Genomic DNA, 18,337 nt, shown 5'->3' on the forward strand with positions numbered 1-18,337 from the left:
GACTACAGTATAATATAAATACAACTTTTTTTTTTTTTTTTTTGATACGGAGTCTCGCTCTATCGCCCAGGCTGGAGTGCAGTGGCACGATCTAGGCTCACTGCAAGCTCCGCCTCCCAGGTTCCCGCCATTCTCCTGCCTCAGCCTCCCGAGTAGCTGAGACTACAGGCGCCCGCCACCGCGCCCGGTTAATTTTTTGTATGTTTAGTAGAGACGGAGTTTCACCGGGTTAGCCAGGATGGTCTCAATCTCCTGACCTTGTGATCCTCCCGCCTCAGCCTCCCAAAGTGCTGGGATTACAGGCGTGAGCCACTGCACCCGGCCAACTTTTTTTTTTTTTTTTTTTTTTTTTTTTTGAGACAGAGACTCACTCTGTCACCCAGGCTGGAGTGCAGTGGCGTGACCTTGGCTCACTGCAACCTCTATCTCCCAGGTTCAAGTCATTCTCCTGCCTCAGCCTCCTGAGTAGCTGGGATTACAGGCACATGTCACCACGCCCAGCTAATTTTTGTATTTTTAGTAGAGATGGGGTTTCACCATGTTGGCCAGGCTGGTCTGGAACTCCTGATCTCAAGTGATCCCGCCCGCCTCAGCCTCCCAAAGTGCTAGGATTACAGGCATGAGCCACCACACCCGGCCTAAATATAACTTTTATGTGTGCACTGGGAAACCCACAATTTCTTGCTTTGCGATATTTGCTTTATTGTCATGGTCTGGAACTGAACCGTCAAAATTTCCCAGTCGTACCTGTTGTTATTAACATTTCTTGGTCACAAACACTTCAAGAATCTTAAAAAAAAAAAAAAAAAAAAGAAAGAAAGAAAAAAAAAAGCTACAGTTGAATACTACTGAGGCATAAAAGTGAGTTAGCTACTGATTCATGCAGCAACATAGACAAATCTCAAAAGCATTATGCTAAATGAACAAAACCTTAACTGTATACTATATTACTCCACTATGTGACATTCTAGAATAGGAAAAAAACAAATGTTTGGTGAAAAACATTAGAACAGTGTTTGCCTTTGGGTAAAGAGCAGATATTGAATAGGCAGAGACATGAAGGAACTTTCTGGGGTGATGGTGAAGTTCTTTATCTTGCTAGGGGTTCTGGTTGTTTATGTTTCTCTTCAAACTCATTGAATAGCGGCTTCAATTTTGTGCATTTTATTTTATGTACATTTTACTAAAAGCAAAACCATAAACAGTGAACTCTAGTTAATGATGCATACACTGAAGTGTTTAGGGGTGATATGTATCAATGCCTTCGGCTTACTTTGAAATATATTTTTAAAATAAGATGGATGTAAGGGTGAGTAGAAGATGAACCGATGAATAAATATATGATAAAGCAAAGACCGCAAAATGTTAATAGTAAAATTTAAGTGGACGAATATATGGATGTCCGCTCTAAATTTTTCAACTTTTCTAATGTCTAGAAATTTTCATAATAAAATGTTGAGAAAGAAAAAGCTGTGAACCTTGCACTCTTCAGAAAAAAAGTTTTGCATACAATTTTGGAGGCTTTTTAGACCCCCAAAGTCTACCCATGGACAGAGAGCCAGTGGATTGCAGGTTAAAAACTGTGGGTGTATAACTTTTGAAGTTCTATCACTAAGAACTTATCAGGGGCAAGTACTTTAATATTCCTTTATTATGAGAAATTAAGGCTGGCTATTTTAAGACTAATTACAATTTTGGAATTCAGAGAATATCCTGAAAAAAATAATCTGATGATATACTTTCCTTATTTAGGTTTTAAAATAACCATTAAAAAAAAAATTACAACAAAACAGGTGCCTTTACAGTTGACCAAGTGATGCTGCTAGAGCAAGAAGGGAAGCTTTAAAAAAAATTAAAAAATTTTAAAAAAGCCTATAAAAATAGAAAGCTGGAATTTTATTAACTGACCCTGAAAAATCTAGTTAAAATCTTATGATGTAAAAATGATCAAATTAGTAATTGGCTAGAAACAGTGACCGACCATTTTGTGATGTTTTTGGTATCACAAACTTGTCCTTAAAATCTCAGAGAATTTAAAAGAGCTGCCTATTTTTAGAGAGACGAGTTATTTTTAGATAGATGTGTTTTTTAAAATTATTATTTTTATTATTTTTATTTTTTTTTTGAGACGGAGTCTTACTCTGTCGCCAGGCTAGAGTGCAGTGGTGTGATCTCAGCTCACTGCAACCTCCTCCTCCTGGGTTCGAGCGATTCTCCTGCCTCAGCCTCCTGAGTAGCTGGGACTATAGGCACGTGCCACCATGCCCAGCTAATTTTTGTTTTTTTGGTAGATAAGGGGTTTCATCTTATTGGCCAGGATGGTTTCGATCTCTTGACCTAATGATCCACCCACCTCAGCCTCCCAAGTGCTGTGATTACAGGCGTGAGCCACTGCACCAGCCTATTTTTAGATAGACGAATGGATTACCTGAACAAAGCCTGAAGAAGACTTATGATTATATCCAAGAAGTAGTTCCTGATAACGAGAAACCTCATCTACACCCAGCTTCCCAGAACTTAGCATTGCCATGGCAAAGAAGGCCATACACAAAATGAAAACACTAATAAGAAACTGGAAAAAATATGTGGAACTTATCACAAAGGACAAATATCCATAATATATCTTCTTAATTATTTATATATACATATATGTATATATTCCTAATGTATCTCGTATACAAAAAGCTTTTAAAACATTAGAAGGAAAAGAACAACAACCTAGATAGAAAAATTAACAAAAGATACGAACAAATAGTCCATATGTGTATTAAAAAGATGCGCCCCTCACTCATGATAAGATAAATGCAAATTAAAGTATACCAAATTATATTTTAACAGGAAGGCTAAGTTTGGGGCTGTATTAAAAGGTCACAGAATGGTTGTTCATTCTTTTCTGGCCAATTGTTATTTCACTATTTTTACATCATGTAATTTTAACTAGATTTTTCAATGTCAGCTAATAAAATTGCAGCTTTCTCTTTTCATAGGTTTTTATCTTTTTAAAAACACTTCTCATTTTGCTCTCACTTGTTCAAGTAAAAAGGCACTTGTTTTGATTTCTCATCTAGATTAGAAAAAGTTCCAAAGTTTGACTATAATATACACTGTTGGTAAGACTGTGGGGAAATAGGCAGTCTCACATATTAGTGGCAATGCAGAGCTCTGTAACTTCTGTGGAGGGGAGTTTGGTAATGTCTAGGAAGATTATATTAGCATTTACTTTTTGACCCAGTAACCCAATCCCTCTTCTTGAATCTATCCCAAAGACACACTGTCAACAATGGAAACCAACTCTCTCTATATATATATTTCATAAAGTATATATGTATTTCATAAAGTATATATTTCATAAAGTATATATATACACACTTTACTTTGCATTTATCTTATAATGAGTGGAGCACCTTGCTAGTACATGTATGGACTATTTCTTCATATCTTTCGTCAATTTTCTATCTAGGTTGTCCTTTTCCTTCTAATGTTTTAAAAGTTTGTTGTATATTAGATATATTAGAAATATATATCTATGTACACATAGATATGTATATATAGATATACATACATACAATATGTATATATAGATAATTAGGAAGATATATTATAGATATTAGTCCTTTGTGATATAAGTTCCACATATTTTTTCCAGTTTCTTATTAGTGTGTTCATTTTGTGTGTGGCCTTTTTTGCCATGGCAATGCTAAGTTCTGGGAATCTGGGTGTAGATGAGGTTTCTGGTTATCAGGAACTACTTCTTGGAAATAATCACAAGTCTTTTTCATATATATATATGTTGCAGCACTACTTTTAATTGGAAAAGATTAAAAACAACCCAAATGCTTACCTACAGGGGATTAGTTGAATAAACAATGGTACATCCATTCACATGAAATACTTAACCACATTGTCTCAGCCCAAAATCTCCTTAAGCTGATAAGCAACTTCAGCAAAGTCTCAGGATACAAAATCAATGTGCAAAAATCACAAGCATTCTTATACACCAATAACAGACAAACAGAGAGCCAAATCATGAATGAACTCTCATTCACAATTGCTTCAAAGAGAATAAAATACAACTTACAAGGGATGTGAAGGACCTCTTCAAGGAGAACTACAAACCACTGCTCAATGCAATAAAAGGGGACACAAACAAATGGAAGAACATTCCATGCTCATGGATAGGAAGAATCAATATCGTGAAAATGGCCATACTGCCCAAGGTAATTTATAGATTCAATACCATTCCCATTAAGCTACCAATGACTTTCTTCACATAATTGGAAAAAACTACTTTAAAGTTCATATGGAACCAAAAAGAGCCCATATTGCCAAGACAATCCTAAGTCAAAAGAACAAAGCTGGAGGCATCACACTACCTGACTTCAAACTATACTAAAAGGCTACAGTAACCAAAACAGCATGGTACTGGTACCAAAATAGAGATATAGACCAGTGGAAAAGAACGGAGCCCTCAGAAATAATACCACACATCTACAACCATCTGATCTTTGACAAACCTGACAAAAACAAGAAATGGGGAAAGGATTCCCTATTTAATAAATGGTGCTGGGAAAACTGGCTAGCCATAAGTAGAAAGCTGAAACTGGATCCCTTCCTTACTCCTTATACAAAAATTAATTCAAGATGGATTAGAGACTTAAATGTTAGACCTAAAAACCATAAAAACCCTAGAAGAAAACCTAGGCAATACCATTCAGGATATAGGCATGGGCAAGGACTTCATATCTAAAGCACCAAAAGCAATGGCAACAGAAGCCAAAATTGACAAATGGGATCTAATTAAACTAAAGAGCTTCTGCACAGCAGAAGAAACTACCATCAGAGTGAACAGGCAACCTACAGAATGGGAGAAAATTTTTGCAATCTACTCATCTGACAAAGGGCTAATATCCAGAACCTACAAAGAACTCAAACAAATTTACAAGAAAAAAACAACCCCATCAAAAAGTGGGCAAAGGATATGAACAGACACTTCTCAAAAGATGACATTTATGCAGCCAACAGACACATGAAAAAATGCTCATCATCACTAGCCATCAGAGAAATGCAAATCAAAACCACAATGAGATACCAAGTCACACCAGTTAGAATGGTGACCATTAAAAAGTCAGGAAACAACAGGTGCTGGAGAGGATGTGGAGAAATAGAAACACTTTTACACTGTTGGTGGGACTGTAAACTAGTTCAACCATTGTGGAAAACAGTGTGGTGATTCCTCAAGGATCTAGAACCAGAAATACCATTTGACCCAGCCATCCCATTACTGGGTATATACCCAAAGGATTATAAATCATGCTGATATAAAGACACATGCACACGTATGTTTATTGAGGCACTATTCACAATAGCAAAGACTTGGAATCAACCCAAATGTCCATCAATGACAGACTGAATTAAGAAAATGTGGCACATATACACCATGGAATACTATGCAGCCACAAAAAAGGATGAGTTAGTGTCCTTTGTAGGGACATGGATGCAGCTGGAAACCATCATTCTCAGCAAACTATTGCAAGAACAGAAAACCAAACACCTTATGTTCTCACTCACAGGTGGGAATTGAACAATGAGATCACCTGGACACAGGAAGGGGAACATCACACACCAGGGCCTATTGTGGGGTGGGGGGAGTGGGGAGGGATAGCATTAGGAGATATACCTAATGTAAATGACGAGTTAATGGGTGCAGCACACCAATATGACACAAGTATACATATGTAACAAACCTGCACGTTGTGCACAGGTACCCTAGAATATAAAGTATAATAAAAAAAAAAAGAAAAGAAAAGAAAAATGAATATGTGTACACCCATGTTCGTGGCAGCATTGCTATTAATAGCAAAAAAGTGAAAGCAACCCAATTATCCATTGATGGATGAATGGGTAAACAACATGTGTTCTATACATACAATGGAATAATGTTCAGCCTTTAAAAGGAAGGATGCTGTGACATACGCTACACATAGACGAGCCTTGAGGACATCATGCTAAGTGAAACGAACCAATCACAAAGGACGAATACCATATGTTTCTGCTTATATGATATACCCAGTGTAAGTTAATTCATAGAGATGGAAATTAGAATGCTGGTTGTTAGGAGCTGGAGGGAAGGGGAAATAGGGGGTTATTGTTTAATAAACAGAGATTCAGTTTTGCAAGATGAAAGCGTCTGGAGATGGCTGGGTGATGAAGGTTGCACAACAATGTGAATGTATTTAATGTCGCTAACGGTACACCTAAAAATAGTCTAAGTGGTAAATATTACTTTACGTGTATTTTACCACAATTTAAAATAAAAGGAAGATGAAGATCTCTATGTACAGCTTATAATGGTCTCAAATAGATTATTAAATAAAGCAGGGAATACAGGGATGTAAATTGTATTCTATCATTTGCTTAAGAAGGTGGAGAGGGAACCAAGTATTTGATTATATTTTTTAAAAACAGCATGGAAACATAAACCAAAAACTTAAAAACAAAAAGTTAACTATAGGTTAAGGAGAGAACAAGGTGGAAAAGACATGAATACAATAGACTTTGTTTTGTAGCTCAGAATAGAACTTGTTTTGTAATTTAATCTTAGAAGTATGGAAATGTTTTACATAACAATAAAACAAAACTGAATTTTAAAAATGCAATACATTTGAAAAATGAAGCAAACTTAACCATATATAGAGTTGGTGGTACAAGGAATTATTTTAAGTAATTTTAAAGCACAGTAATTTGACAGCACATTCCACATGCTATACACCCTAAGGACAAAAAGAACTGCAAAAAAAGCAAGATTCTGAGCTGTGTCAGGTATCATGTTCCTAGAACTTTTATTGTTTTCTGAAACTAGAATATAATGTAATGTACAATGATAACATATAAAATGACATAAAGAACCTGTATATTATGTAGAAGAATACATTATATAAATAATAGCATAAAGCAAATAAGTAATGATGCTTGTATCATTAGAAATCAAAATTTTCTGAGAGAAAGGTATAAATTAAAATAAAATTAGTAAAAGCCATATAACCTTACATTTGAATTGGGAATATCAGTGCAAAATAGTAGTGCATTTTCTCTTAATGTGTTTTCTTAGCTGTCTATTGAAAAAGTCTAAAAAGAAGAACCAACCTAGTGGCAGTGGGCAGCTCTAGAACCCAGGTTGTGGTTTTTTAAGATACTATTTCTCACTGAAAAGAAGTAGAATATATTGGAGAAATAGTGGATTTTAGATCTGGAAAGAAATGTACAAGATGAGCCTGGATCATCTTGTCATACCTAGAAGCTATCCAGAGCTTCTGAGGTCACATCAGAGGAACTCAGGAGCCTGAAGAGGCTCCAACCAGTTTCAGATGGGACAGTTTGAGCATCAATAATAATAACAAATTAAATGGACTGAAACACATCAAGAACATTTAAATTTGTGAGTCAATAATGATATTAAATAAACAAAATTCACGGACCACCTTTGGAAGATGCTAGGAAACCTATTCTCCACTTTAAAACTGATAAATATAAGGAGCAAATCGTGAATTAGTTTGCTTTTCTATATAAACTGTACCTCAGTGTAACCAAGTATTTGATAAAGGAGAGGTTTTCTTTAAAGACACGTTCCAGTAGTAATTGAAGCAGAAAGGCAGCATGAAAACTTTGAATGAAAATAATAGACCTAGGTAATAATCATCAATGACTGCTGAGATAAAAAAAAAAAAAAAAGACAACTGGTCATTGTGAGAATCTTGATGGAATACAGGGCAGCACCTATGAAGGAGTATTGCTAACCAAAAAAAAAAAAAAAAAAAATCCATGTTGTAGTCAATTAAGCCACCAGATTAACTACCAGATTGCAGGAAGTACAGCGGAACTTCTTAAATAACACCACGAGGGTGCAATCAGCAAAATCTAGAAAGTGGAAAACTATGGCGTCAACTGTCCAGCTTCTTCAGGACATAAATTGCAAGGAGAGAGAAAAAAAAGATATTTAACAGATTTTTCCAACCAAATTCAACAAATAGACCTTGTTTGGATCTTGGTTGTTGAAACCAATTATAAGAAAGAAATTATAAGGATATCTGGAAAATTTGAACACTGAATGAATATGTGATGAGATTAACAACTTCTTACAAATTATTTTTAATATATTTTAGAAAATAATGGTATTATTTTTGAAATAGTCATTATTGTTTAGACATATATACTGAAATATAAAGGGATGAAATGACATAATGTTTGAGATTTGCTTCAAAATCCATTGGTGGTGGGCCAGACACGGTGTCTTATGCCTATAATCCCAGCGTTTTGGGGGGCTGGGGCAGGAGAGTCATTTGAGCCCAGGTGTTGGGGTCTGCAGTGAACTATGATCACACCACTGCACTTTAGCATGGGCAACAGAGCAGGACCCGGTCTCAAAAAAAAAAAAAATCCATTGGTGGTGGTCATGGTGAAGAGCTGGGAATAAAGAATAAGTTTGGCCATACACAGAAAATTTTTGAAGCTGAGCGATAACGCATAGAAGCTCTTTGTATTATTTTCTATACCTTTATATATGTTTGTAAATTTCCATAACAAAAAGCAAAAGTTAAAAAGAAACTAAGAGAGGAAACTTACATTAGAAGGTTGAGAAGCATTCCTCTCAACTATTAACTCGACATCTGGGAAAGGAATAGCCATGTTCCTATCTCTAGTAGACACTCTCAGATGCACAGCATGTTTCCCATCTTGTAGGAAAGGCACAACATCGGGCAGCTCCCAGATCACCGTGAGGTAAATATCATCTTCCTTGCCCTTTAATAGAAATCCAGTGAGTACATGAAAAGTTCAATTAATTATTTTATTTTGAACTGTTTTAAAGAGATAGAGAAAATAGAACCTACACTGATGTATCCACCATCTAGCTTTACCAAATCTTCAGCCCCATCTCTTCCTTGCTTATTAATATAATTCCTCTTTCTTCCCTCCCTAGAGTAACCAGTAATGTGAATATGATGTTAGTCATGAAAGTTTTAATATTTCTATGTTGGAATGCTGTCCAACTATATGGATTCTTCTTCAACTTTCTTATTTCACTCAATAGGATGCTTTTGAGATTTATACAAGTTATTTCATGGAACTCCAGTTTATTTATTTTAAACTGCTTTATCATATTATATAAACATACTACAATATATTTATCCATTCCCCCATTGACGGATGTTCAGAGTGCCAATTTGGTACTGCTTTTCTTTACAGACAGGCGGCACAGTTTCTACAGCATATATCTGGGGTAAAATTACCTAACTATAAGATATGCACATCTTCAACTTAACTAGCTATCACCTAACAACTTCTCTAGGTAGTGTTTAGCTATGTTCACTCTCACCAGGAGTAGATGAGAGTTCCCCTTTCTTCATATTCTTGCTAACACTTGGTATTATTTGATTTTCTTAATGTTTTGCCTGATGAGTATGAAATGGAACATTTTAAAACTAATTTTTAATACCCTTTCAAATAGGAAGACAGGAAGTCAAATTGTCTCTATTTGTAGATGACACAATTGTATATTTAGAAAACCCCATGGTCTCAGCCCAAAATCTCCTTAAGCTGATAAGCACCTTCAGCAAAGTCTCAGGATACAAAATAAATGTTAAAAAATCACAAGCATTCCTATACACCAACAACAGACAAACAGAGAACCAAATCATGAGTGAAGTCCTATTCACAATTACTACAAAGAGAATAAAATACCTAGGAATATAACTTACAAGGGATATGAAAGACCTCTTCACGGAGAACTACAAACCACTGCTCAAGGAAATAAGAGAGGACACAAACAAATGGAAAAGCATTACATGCTCATGGATAGGAAGATCAATATTGTGAAAATGGCCATACTACCCAAAGTAATTTATAGATTCAATGCTATCCCCATCAAGCTACCATTGACTTTCTTCACAGAATTAGAAACAACCACTTTAGATTTCATATGGAACCAAAAAGAGTCCATACAGTCATGACAATCCTAAGCAAAAAGAACAAAGCTGGAGGCATCACACTCCCTGACTCTGAACTACACTACAAGGCTACAGTAACCAAAACAGCATGGTACTGGTACCAAAACAGACATGTAGACAAATCGATTAGAGCAGAGGCCTCAGAAATAATGCCACACATTTACAACCATCTGAACTTTGACAAACCTGACAAAAACAAGCAATGGGGAAGTGATTCACTATTTAATAAATTGTGTTGGGAAAACTGGTTAGCCATATATGCAGAAAACTGAAACTGGACCCCTTCCTTACACCTTATACAAAATTAAGTCAAGATGGATTAAAGACTTAAATGTAAGACCTAAAACCATAAAAACCCTAGAAGAAAACCTAGGCAATACCATTCAGGAAATAGGCATGGGCAAAGACTTCATGACTAAAATACCAAAAGCAATGGCAACAAAAGCCAAAATTGACAAATAAGAGCTAATTAAACTAAAGAGCTTCTGCACAGCAGAAGAAACTATCAACAGTGTGAACAGGCAACCCACAGAATGGGACAAAATTTTTGCAGTCTATCTATCTGTCAAAGGGGTAATATGCAGAATCTAGAAGGAACTTAAATTTACAAGAAAAAAACAACCCCATTAAAAAGTGGGCAAAGGATATGAACAGACACTTCTCAAAAGAAGACATTTATGCGGCCAACAAACATATGAAAAAAAGCTCATCATCACAGGTCATTAGAGAAATTCAAATCAAAACCACAATGAGATACCATCTCATGTCAGTTAGAGTGGCGATCATTAAAAAGTCAGGAAACAACAGATTCTGGAGAGGATTTGGAGAAATAGGAACGCTTTTACACTGTTGGTGGGAGTGTAAACTAGTTCAACCATTGTAGAAGACAGTGTGGCAATTCCTCAAGGATCTAGAACCAGAAATACCATTTGACCCAGCCATCCCATTACTGGGTATATACCCAAAGGATTATAAATCATTCTACCATAAAGACACATGCACACGTATGTTTATTGCAGCACTATTCACAATAGCAAAGACTTGGAACCAACCCAAATGCCCATCAATGATAGACTGGATAAAGAAACTGTGGCACATACACACTATGGAATACTATGCAGCCATAAAAAAGGATGAGTTCATGTCCTTTGCAGGGAAATGGATGAAGCTGGAAACCATTAGTCTCAGGAAACAACACAGGAACAGAAAACCAAATACCACATGTTCTCACTCATAAGTGGGAGCTGAAAAATGAGAACACATGGACACAGGGAGGGGAACATCACACACCAGGGCCTTTCAGAGGGTGAGGAATAGGGGAGGGATGGCATTAGGAGAAATACCTAATGTAGGTGACGGGTTGATGGGTGCAGCAAACCACCATGGCACGTGTATACCTATGTAACAAACCTGCACGGGCCAGGTGTGGTGGCTCACACCTGTAATCCCAGCACTTTGGGAGGCTAAGACGGGTGGATCACGAGGTCAAGAGATCGAGACTGTCGTGGCCAACATGGTGAAACCCCGTCTCTACTAAAAATACAAAAATTAGCTGGGCTACCAAGCATGCACTTGTAGTCCCAGCTACTCGGGAGGCTGAGGTTGCAAGAGGAGAATCGCTTGAACCCGGGAAGCAGAGGTTGCAATGAGTCATGATCATGCCACTGCACTCCAGCCTGGTGACAGAGCGAGACTCCATCTCGAGAAAAAAAAAAAGAAAAAAAAAGAAAAAAACCTGCACGTTCTGCACATATATCCCAGACCTTTTATAAAGTGTATAAAATGAGATACTAAAAATGAAAACTACCACTATTAAAAATTTTTTTAAACTATTTTTTAAACATATTAGTTATATTAACCATTAATAATATTTCCCTGACTGTTGTGAGTTGAACATTTTTTCATGTGTCTGCGAGCCATCTGGATTTCCTTACCTGTCCTTTGTTCATTTTTCTATTGGGCTATTTGTGGGTTTTTTTTTTCCTGCAGTTTGCGGGGTTCTTTACATATTCTGGTTTCTAACTCTTCTTCAGTTAGCTGGAGTGCAATGGCCTTTTCACTGTTTGTGACTTGTCTTTTCACTGTTTGTGACTTGTCTTTTCACTTTGTTTTTTAAGACCAGCTTTTATTTTTAATTTGAACATAATCATGATACCTTTGCCATATCCCATCTGTGGATGTGGTATATCTCTCCATTTATTCAGATTCTTTTCACATCCTTTAAGATGTATTTCCACAAAACTTTTGCATAGTTCTTGCTATGTTTATTTTAGGTACCTTATACTTTTGTTTGCTATTGTGATGTGATCATTTATTCCACCTGTACTATGTTTATGTTTTCTTTCGTGAGTGTGTGTGACAGTGTCTTGCTCTGTCGCCCAGTCTACAGTGTAGTGGTGCTATTTTGGCTCACTGCAATCTCTGCCTCCCAGGCTCAGGTGATCCTCCCACCTCAGCCTCCCAAGTAGGTGGGACTACAGGCACACACCACTACATCCAGCTCATTTTTGTATTTTTTATAGAGATGGGGTTTTGCTATATTGGCCAGGATAGTCTTGAACTCCTGGCCTCAAGCAATCTGCCTGCCTTGGCCTTACAAACTGCTGAGATTACAGGCGTGAGCCACTGTGCTGGGCCATATTTGTATTTTATAACTGGTTATTATTGATGAGAGGCCATTAATTTTTAATGTTTGAATTGTTATATGGGAATAAAAGTCAAAATTTTAAGGTCAATTATTTTGCTTGCAGAACAGGACTCTTTCTTTTTTTTTTTTTTTTTTTTTTTGAGACGGAGTCTCGCTCTGCCACCCAGGCTGGAGTTCAGTGGCCGGATCTCAGCTCACTGCAAGCTCCGCCTCCCGGGTTCACGCCATTCTCCTGCCTCAGCCTCCCTAGTAGCTGGGACTACAGGCGCCCGCCACCTCGCCCGGCTAGTTTTTTGTAGTTTTGAGTAGAGACGGGGTTTCACAGTGTCAGCCAGGATGGTCTCGATCTCCTGACCTCGTGATCCGCCCGTCTCGGCCTCCCAAAGTGCTGGGATTACAGGCTTGAGCCACCGCGCCCGGCCAGAACAGGACTCTTTCTATGTTGACGAGCAGTTATGGAAAAGTGGAGAGAATATTGGCCTAGGAGTGAAGACAGCCGGTTTCTAGTCTTAGTTCTTGTAGGACCTCGGGCAAGGTACATACCTTCTTTGGCCCTATTTTTCTTTGGCCCTAATTTTCTTATTTGCAAAATGAGGACTTTAGCTAGTTGATGGATAAAAGTCCTTCCATTTTTTAAACTTTGACTTTAGGTGTTGCCCTAAGGCCTCTGTTATTTCATATCCATGTTAATTTAAAAGTATGGGCCAATAGTACTCCTGCGTACTGGTGGAGTCTTTGTTTAGAGTTTGTGCCATTGTGGGACAGAAGGAATGAATCTCAGCAGTATCTCAAGAGTGACCAGATATTTACACTGAGTAATCGCTTAGTTAGATTTATGTGCCTACCTGGTGGTATGAGTTAGTGACAGTGGTTTAGTTTTTTTGTGACTTTTTGAGGCAGAGTCTTGCTCTGTCGCCCAGACTGGAGTACAGTGGTGCAATCATGGCTCACTGCAGCCTTGACTTCCCAGGATCGAGCAATCCTCCCACCTCAGCTCCCCAAGTAGCTGAGACTACAGGTGTGTGACACCATGCCTGGCTAATTTTTATATTTTTTTGGTAGAGATGGCGTCTCACTATGTTGCCCAGGCTGGTCTCAAACTCCTAGCCTCAAGCGATCCTCCTGCCTTGGCCTCCCAAAGTGCTGAGATCACAGGCATGAGCCACCACACCCGGCCCGACAGTCATTTTTAACGGGCTTAACGGGTTTCAATAGAATCGGGTTTCAATAGAATCTCCTATGACAGTGGCTCTCAGACTTTCTGAATTCACAGAGCAGTAGAATTTACAAAATACCTTTTGAAGATTGACCTAGAGTCACTCACATTCAATTTTACCATATGAGGACGTGAGGGAGAAGGAGATGGGAAACCCTACTAACATTATTTTATGAAAAGAAAGGCTATAGTAATACAAAACAGTAGGAAAGATACAATCTTAAAATTTAAAGGAAGTAAAAGTAGCTTTGTCAAAAGTTACCCTTTTTTTCTACATTTCATCTCTACTTGGTGAAATCTTTTATCTTATATTGGAATTGGCTGGTAAGTCTTTAGGAATCAGTTATCTAGGAAAACAGCAGTTCATATAATGCTAAGAGCACTATTATGTTAATTGCTTCATAAAGAAAAATAATTTACTTTAAAGGACACACAAATATAACTATATGAGTAGATCTAAAGTACTGTGGATAAAAGGAGGGTAAGTAAGTGGGTCTTTAGAATTTGAATGATTTTGAGATCAATTAATCATCTTCCTGGAAACCCCCACAGTGCTTTGTTTATTATGTTAGAACAGTAATCTCTCACCAACCTATGGTTTTGTCAACAATGACTTGGGGGCAAATTTCTCTCAAATTTGCCAAAGGTTTCATATAGGCAGAATGCAGTTCTATCCCCTTAAAACTGAGATGATGAGAAGAATCATTGTTTTCTTCTCTTGTAGTCTATGAAGTTGTATTAATAGACCAGTCAATTTACAGTCTGCCCTCTTGTTACACGGCTTAGGAAATCATGCCCAGAATATTCAGCACGGCCATGATTTGTGCCCAGAGCGGGCAGTTGTACAAGCATTTTTCTGAGACTTGAGAAAATAAAACCAAGAACAGAAGTGTAAGAGAGATATTGTATTTAAGCCATTAAGGACTGTTTGAACACTTTTAAAAGTACATGAGACTTTGGAGACCCTTCTCAGCTCATACAGCTCATAATGCATCAGCAATGTTTCCTGAATAACTGAATGTGATTACTGAAGCAGATTTTGGCTTTTTGGTTTGCTGGGGGGTGGGGGGGGGTTGTTTGCTTTTTTGTTTGTTTGTTTTTGTTTTTGTTTTTAAGGCAGCTGGGAGTCTAGGAAGATAGAGGTTTGGTTTATCTTTCCTCCATTCCACTCTCAGCTCCAACTTCCACCTGTCCACCTTCCAGTTTCTGGTGCAAACAGAGAAGCGGGGTTTGGAATTTAGGGAAAAAAATTTATTATAAAGCTTGTTCTGTTTTTAGCTGGAAAAAAAAAATGTCCTGGCTACCCGATTAGTCTGACAACCATCCCACCACACAAGTTTCTGAGGCACTTTGTGAAAACACTCACAACACTTGTAATAGGGGGATCAGTGCAACTCCTATTAAATTATGAATTTCATGGTGAAAGGGAATATCCTTCTGGAACATGGTAAATATTTGGTAAATGGTCATTGAAACAAATGAATGAATGAAAGTATTCTAGAAAATAAGTATGTAAATCAAATTATGTTATTTCTAATAGGCAGATTTAGTAGATAATAATAATAATAAACTAATAATAAGCAAATAAGTATACTTTCAACATTATATTATAAAGCTGCCCACTCCAACACTGGTAAAAGTTCTCCAAATACCGCTCATAAATTTACTGTTGTCTACCTTGGAAGAGGTTCTTTCTTTATTTATTTTTATTCTTTCTATCCTTAATGAGCACCTGCTCTGGGCATGGCCAAGAATACAAATATAAATAAGAGAGGTTTTCAGTTCTTACCAAGATCCATCTGCAGGTTCTAAATGCAGAACCAGAATAATCAAAGCAAAAAATGCTACAGTAGAACTAAAAACAATTTTGGTGAGTGAATAGTTCCATGCTACTTGTTGCAGCCCTCAAAAAAGGAGCATTTGTGACAACAGACATTGTCTGGTAGGAAGGGCATCTTGATGAACAGTGGCACTTTATAAAGCAAAAATCAACATTTCGTTTTGTTTTAGAGTGCATTACTAAGAAATGCCTTTCTACAGTGCCATTTTGGATTGCTCAGACGAGAGAAGAGTATATTACATCAGGGAAGTTTTTTACTCCTTTTTTCCAGTTCTTAGGTCATCAGTCATCTTAAGCTGGTGCTTCATGATTGCTGTGCTATTCAAGACTTTTCTTTTTCTGGTCTTAGCTTTCAGAAGGGGAATAATAAAGGCAGTGAGTCCTTGAGTTCGAGGTGACGGGGTGAGATCCGCTCGATAGCCAGGATAGATGATCTAGTCTTCATTATAAATTTGAAGAGGGCATTAGCATTCCGAGGTGGTAATAGAGTCATAGGTAAAATAAATTAGCCTACCTCAATCCTCCCCAAACAGCCCTGGGCAGATTGCATCATTAACCTTAAAATAAACAAAGCGATTTTGGTGACAAGCTGGAAAAGTGACTTGAGCATCCCTGAATGCATTATGGGTGATAAGGGACAGAGCCTGCCGGAAAGCAATTCTGCAGTGAATTATCCCCATATGAGGGTGTAAAGCATGTCCGAGGTGGCAGCTGAGTATAAATTTAACCTTCTTGACACCCGCCTTAGGAGACCCTGACTAACTCTTCAGCAGAAGCTTGATGGGCAACATGCGGTGACTGGGCAGGGATTCTTTTTTGCTCTCTGCTTGAACCTGGGCCAAGTTAATGAGGAGCATCACGAGAAGGTTGAGGATAAACACTATCTTCAGCTGGCTACCAAGAGAGGCGTTACATGGGTGGGGATTATCCACGGACTCATTTGATTTTCCCGAAAAGGGCACCTGCAGTGCGAATATGAAATGGGATTATAAACCTGGATCATTTTGATAGTCCCGTTGCGCTCCAAGGCCAGGACCAGGTGCTGGTGTTTTTCTTGGGCTTTGAGGAAAACGAGGCGTTGTAGGCAGTGCTCCTCCTCCTTCCAGTCTTTCCCCTCCGGCAACACTTTCATCTCCTGCCCACTGCCAAAGTCCCAGATTCTGACTGTTCCTGAGCATACAGAGAAAAAGATTACGTAGGTAAAAGTGACTTAGAGAAAGCTTGGCTTTTTGCTCAGAGAAAATTCATCCGATTGAAAGCTTTCTGCCAACAATTTATCCTATATTTATTCCCTACTCAGATGGGTGAGTCTTCCCAGGCTTGCTGTGCATGAAATTTATTCCTATATGCCTTGATTTCTCACAGGCTGAAAAAATAAAAATAAACAGGACCAGGCAACGCCTTGAAATCTACCCTCAGGCTCTCCTACTAAGCTTTTGCTCTTAAGTGAGTCTCTTCTGTTTTTATTCTCCCAACGCTTTTCAGTGTGCTAAAAACGCCGTCCCGAACACGGGAATGTTCGCTACCATGCCACAATTATTATTCACAGCGAAAGATCATTCCAGTAATCTATCACGTTTCTTAATGTGCTGACATGTTTTAGGACGTTAGCTCTTATTAGATAATAAAAAGTTGGAGGGAATCCCAGTCGGTAAGAATCTGCCAAGCTTGGAGATTGGTTTTGTTGGTTACATGGGAGGAAAGTGAAAGAAAAGTATGGAGTGTTTTTCTTTTTCCTTTTTTTTTTTTTTTTTTTTTTTTTTTTTGAGACGGAGTCTCACTCTGTCACCCAGGCTGGAGTGCAGTGGTGCAGGGTCTGGGCTCACTGCAAGCTCTGCCTCCCGGGTTCATGCCATTCTGCTGCCTCAGCCTCCCGAGTAGCTGGGACTACAGGCGCCCGCTACCACGCCCGGCTAATGTTTTTGTATTTTTTTTTTTTTTTTTGAGAGGGAGTCTCGCTCTGTCGCCCAGGCTGGGATGCAGTGGCCGGATCTCAGCTCACTGCAAGCTCCACCTCCCGGGTTTACGCCATTCTCCTGCCTCAGCCTCCCGAGTAGCTGGGACTACAGGCGCCCGCCACCTCGCCCGGCTAGTTATTTTTTGTATTTTTTAGTTGAGATGGGGTTTCACCTTGTTAGCCAGGATGGTCTCGATCTCCTGACCTCATGATCCGCCCGTCTCGGCCTCCCAAAGTGCTGGGATTACAGGCTTGAGCCACAGCGCCTGGCCTGTTTTTGTATTTTTAGTAGGGACGGGGTTTCACCGTGTTAGCCAGGATGGTCTCGATCTCCTGACATTGTGATCCACCCGCCTCGGCCTCCCAAAGTGCTGGGATTACAGGCGGGAGCCACTGTGCCTGACCGAGTGTTTTTCTTACGTTTAAAATTATACTTTCTGTTTGAAACCTAATCCTCAATATGATGGTATTTGGAGATGATTAGGTCATGGGGGTAGAACCCTCATGAATGGGATTAGTGCCTTTATAAAAAAGGCCCCAAATTCAGATCTGCTGTGACTCAGATGAAAAAAGAAAAGTAAGTAATAAAATGGGCCCCAAGGATCTGCCTTACCCCTTTGTCATGTGGGAACACAGTGAGAAGGCACCATCTATAAACCAGGAGGTGGGCCCTTGC

At 38.4% G+C, this 18,337-nt stretch overlaps 1 protein-coding gene and 1 long non-coding RNA gene across 5 annotated transcripts in view; one reads left to right on the top strand and one right to left on the bottom strand.

The window, feature by feature from the left end:
- Positions 1-18,337, top strand: part of LOC105474654 (uncharacterized) — a 189,756-nt gene that overhangs the window by 89,814 nt on the left and 81,605 nt on the right. The gene's annotated exons all lie outside the window — the stretch shown is intronic.
- The window catches only part of LOC105474655 (WD repeat domain 64), a 160,096-nt gene that overhangs the window by 42,948 nt on the left and 98,811 nt on the right, over positions 1-18,337 (bottom strand). For all 4 annotated transcript variants that reach the window (XM_071073603.1, XM_071073600.1, XM_071073593.1 and 1 more), the window contains 2 exons: positions 16,699-16,874; positions 8,620-8,796 (listed from right to left, as the gene is read on the bottom strand). In XM_071073603.1, the coding sequence (XP_070929704.1) occupies positions 8,620-8,796; positions 16,699-16,874 (353 nt within the window). The remainder of the gene's footprint in view (positions 1-8,619; positions 8,797-16,698; positions 16,875-18,337) is intronic.

This window comes from Macaca nemestrina, chromosome 1, assembly GCF_043159975.1.
Source record: "Macaca nemestrina isolate mMacNem1 chromosome 1, mMacNem.hap1, whole genome shotgun sequence".
NCBI lineage: Eukaryota > Metazoa > Chordata > Mammalia > Primates > Cercopithecidae > Macaca > Macaca nemestrina.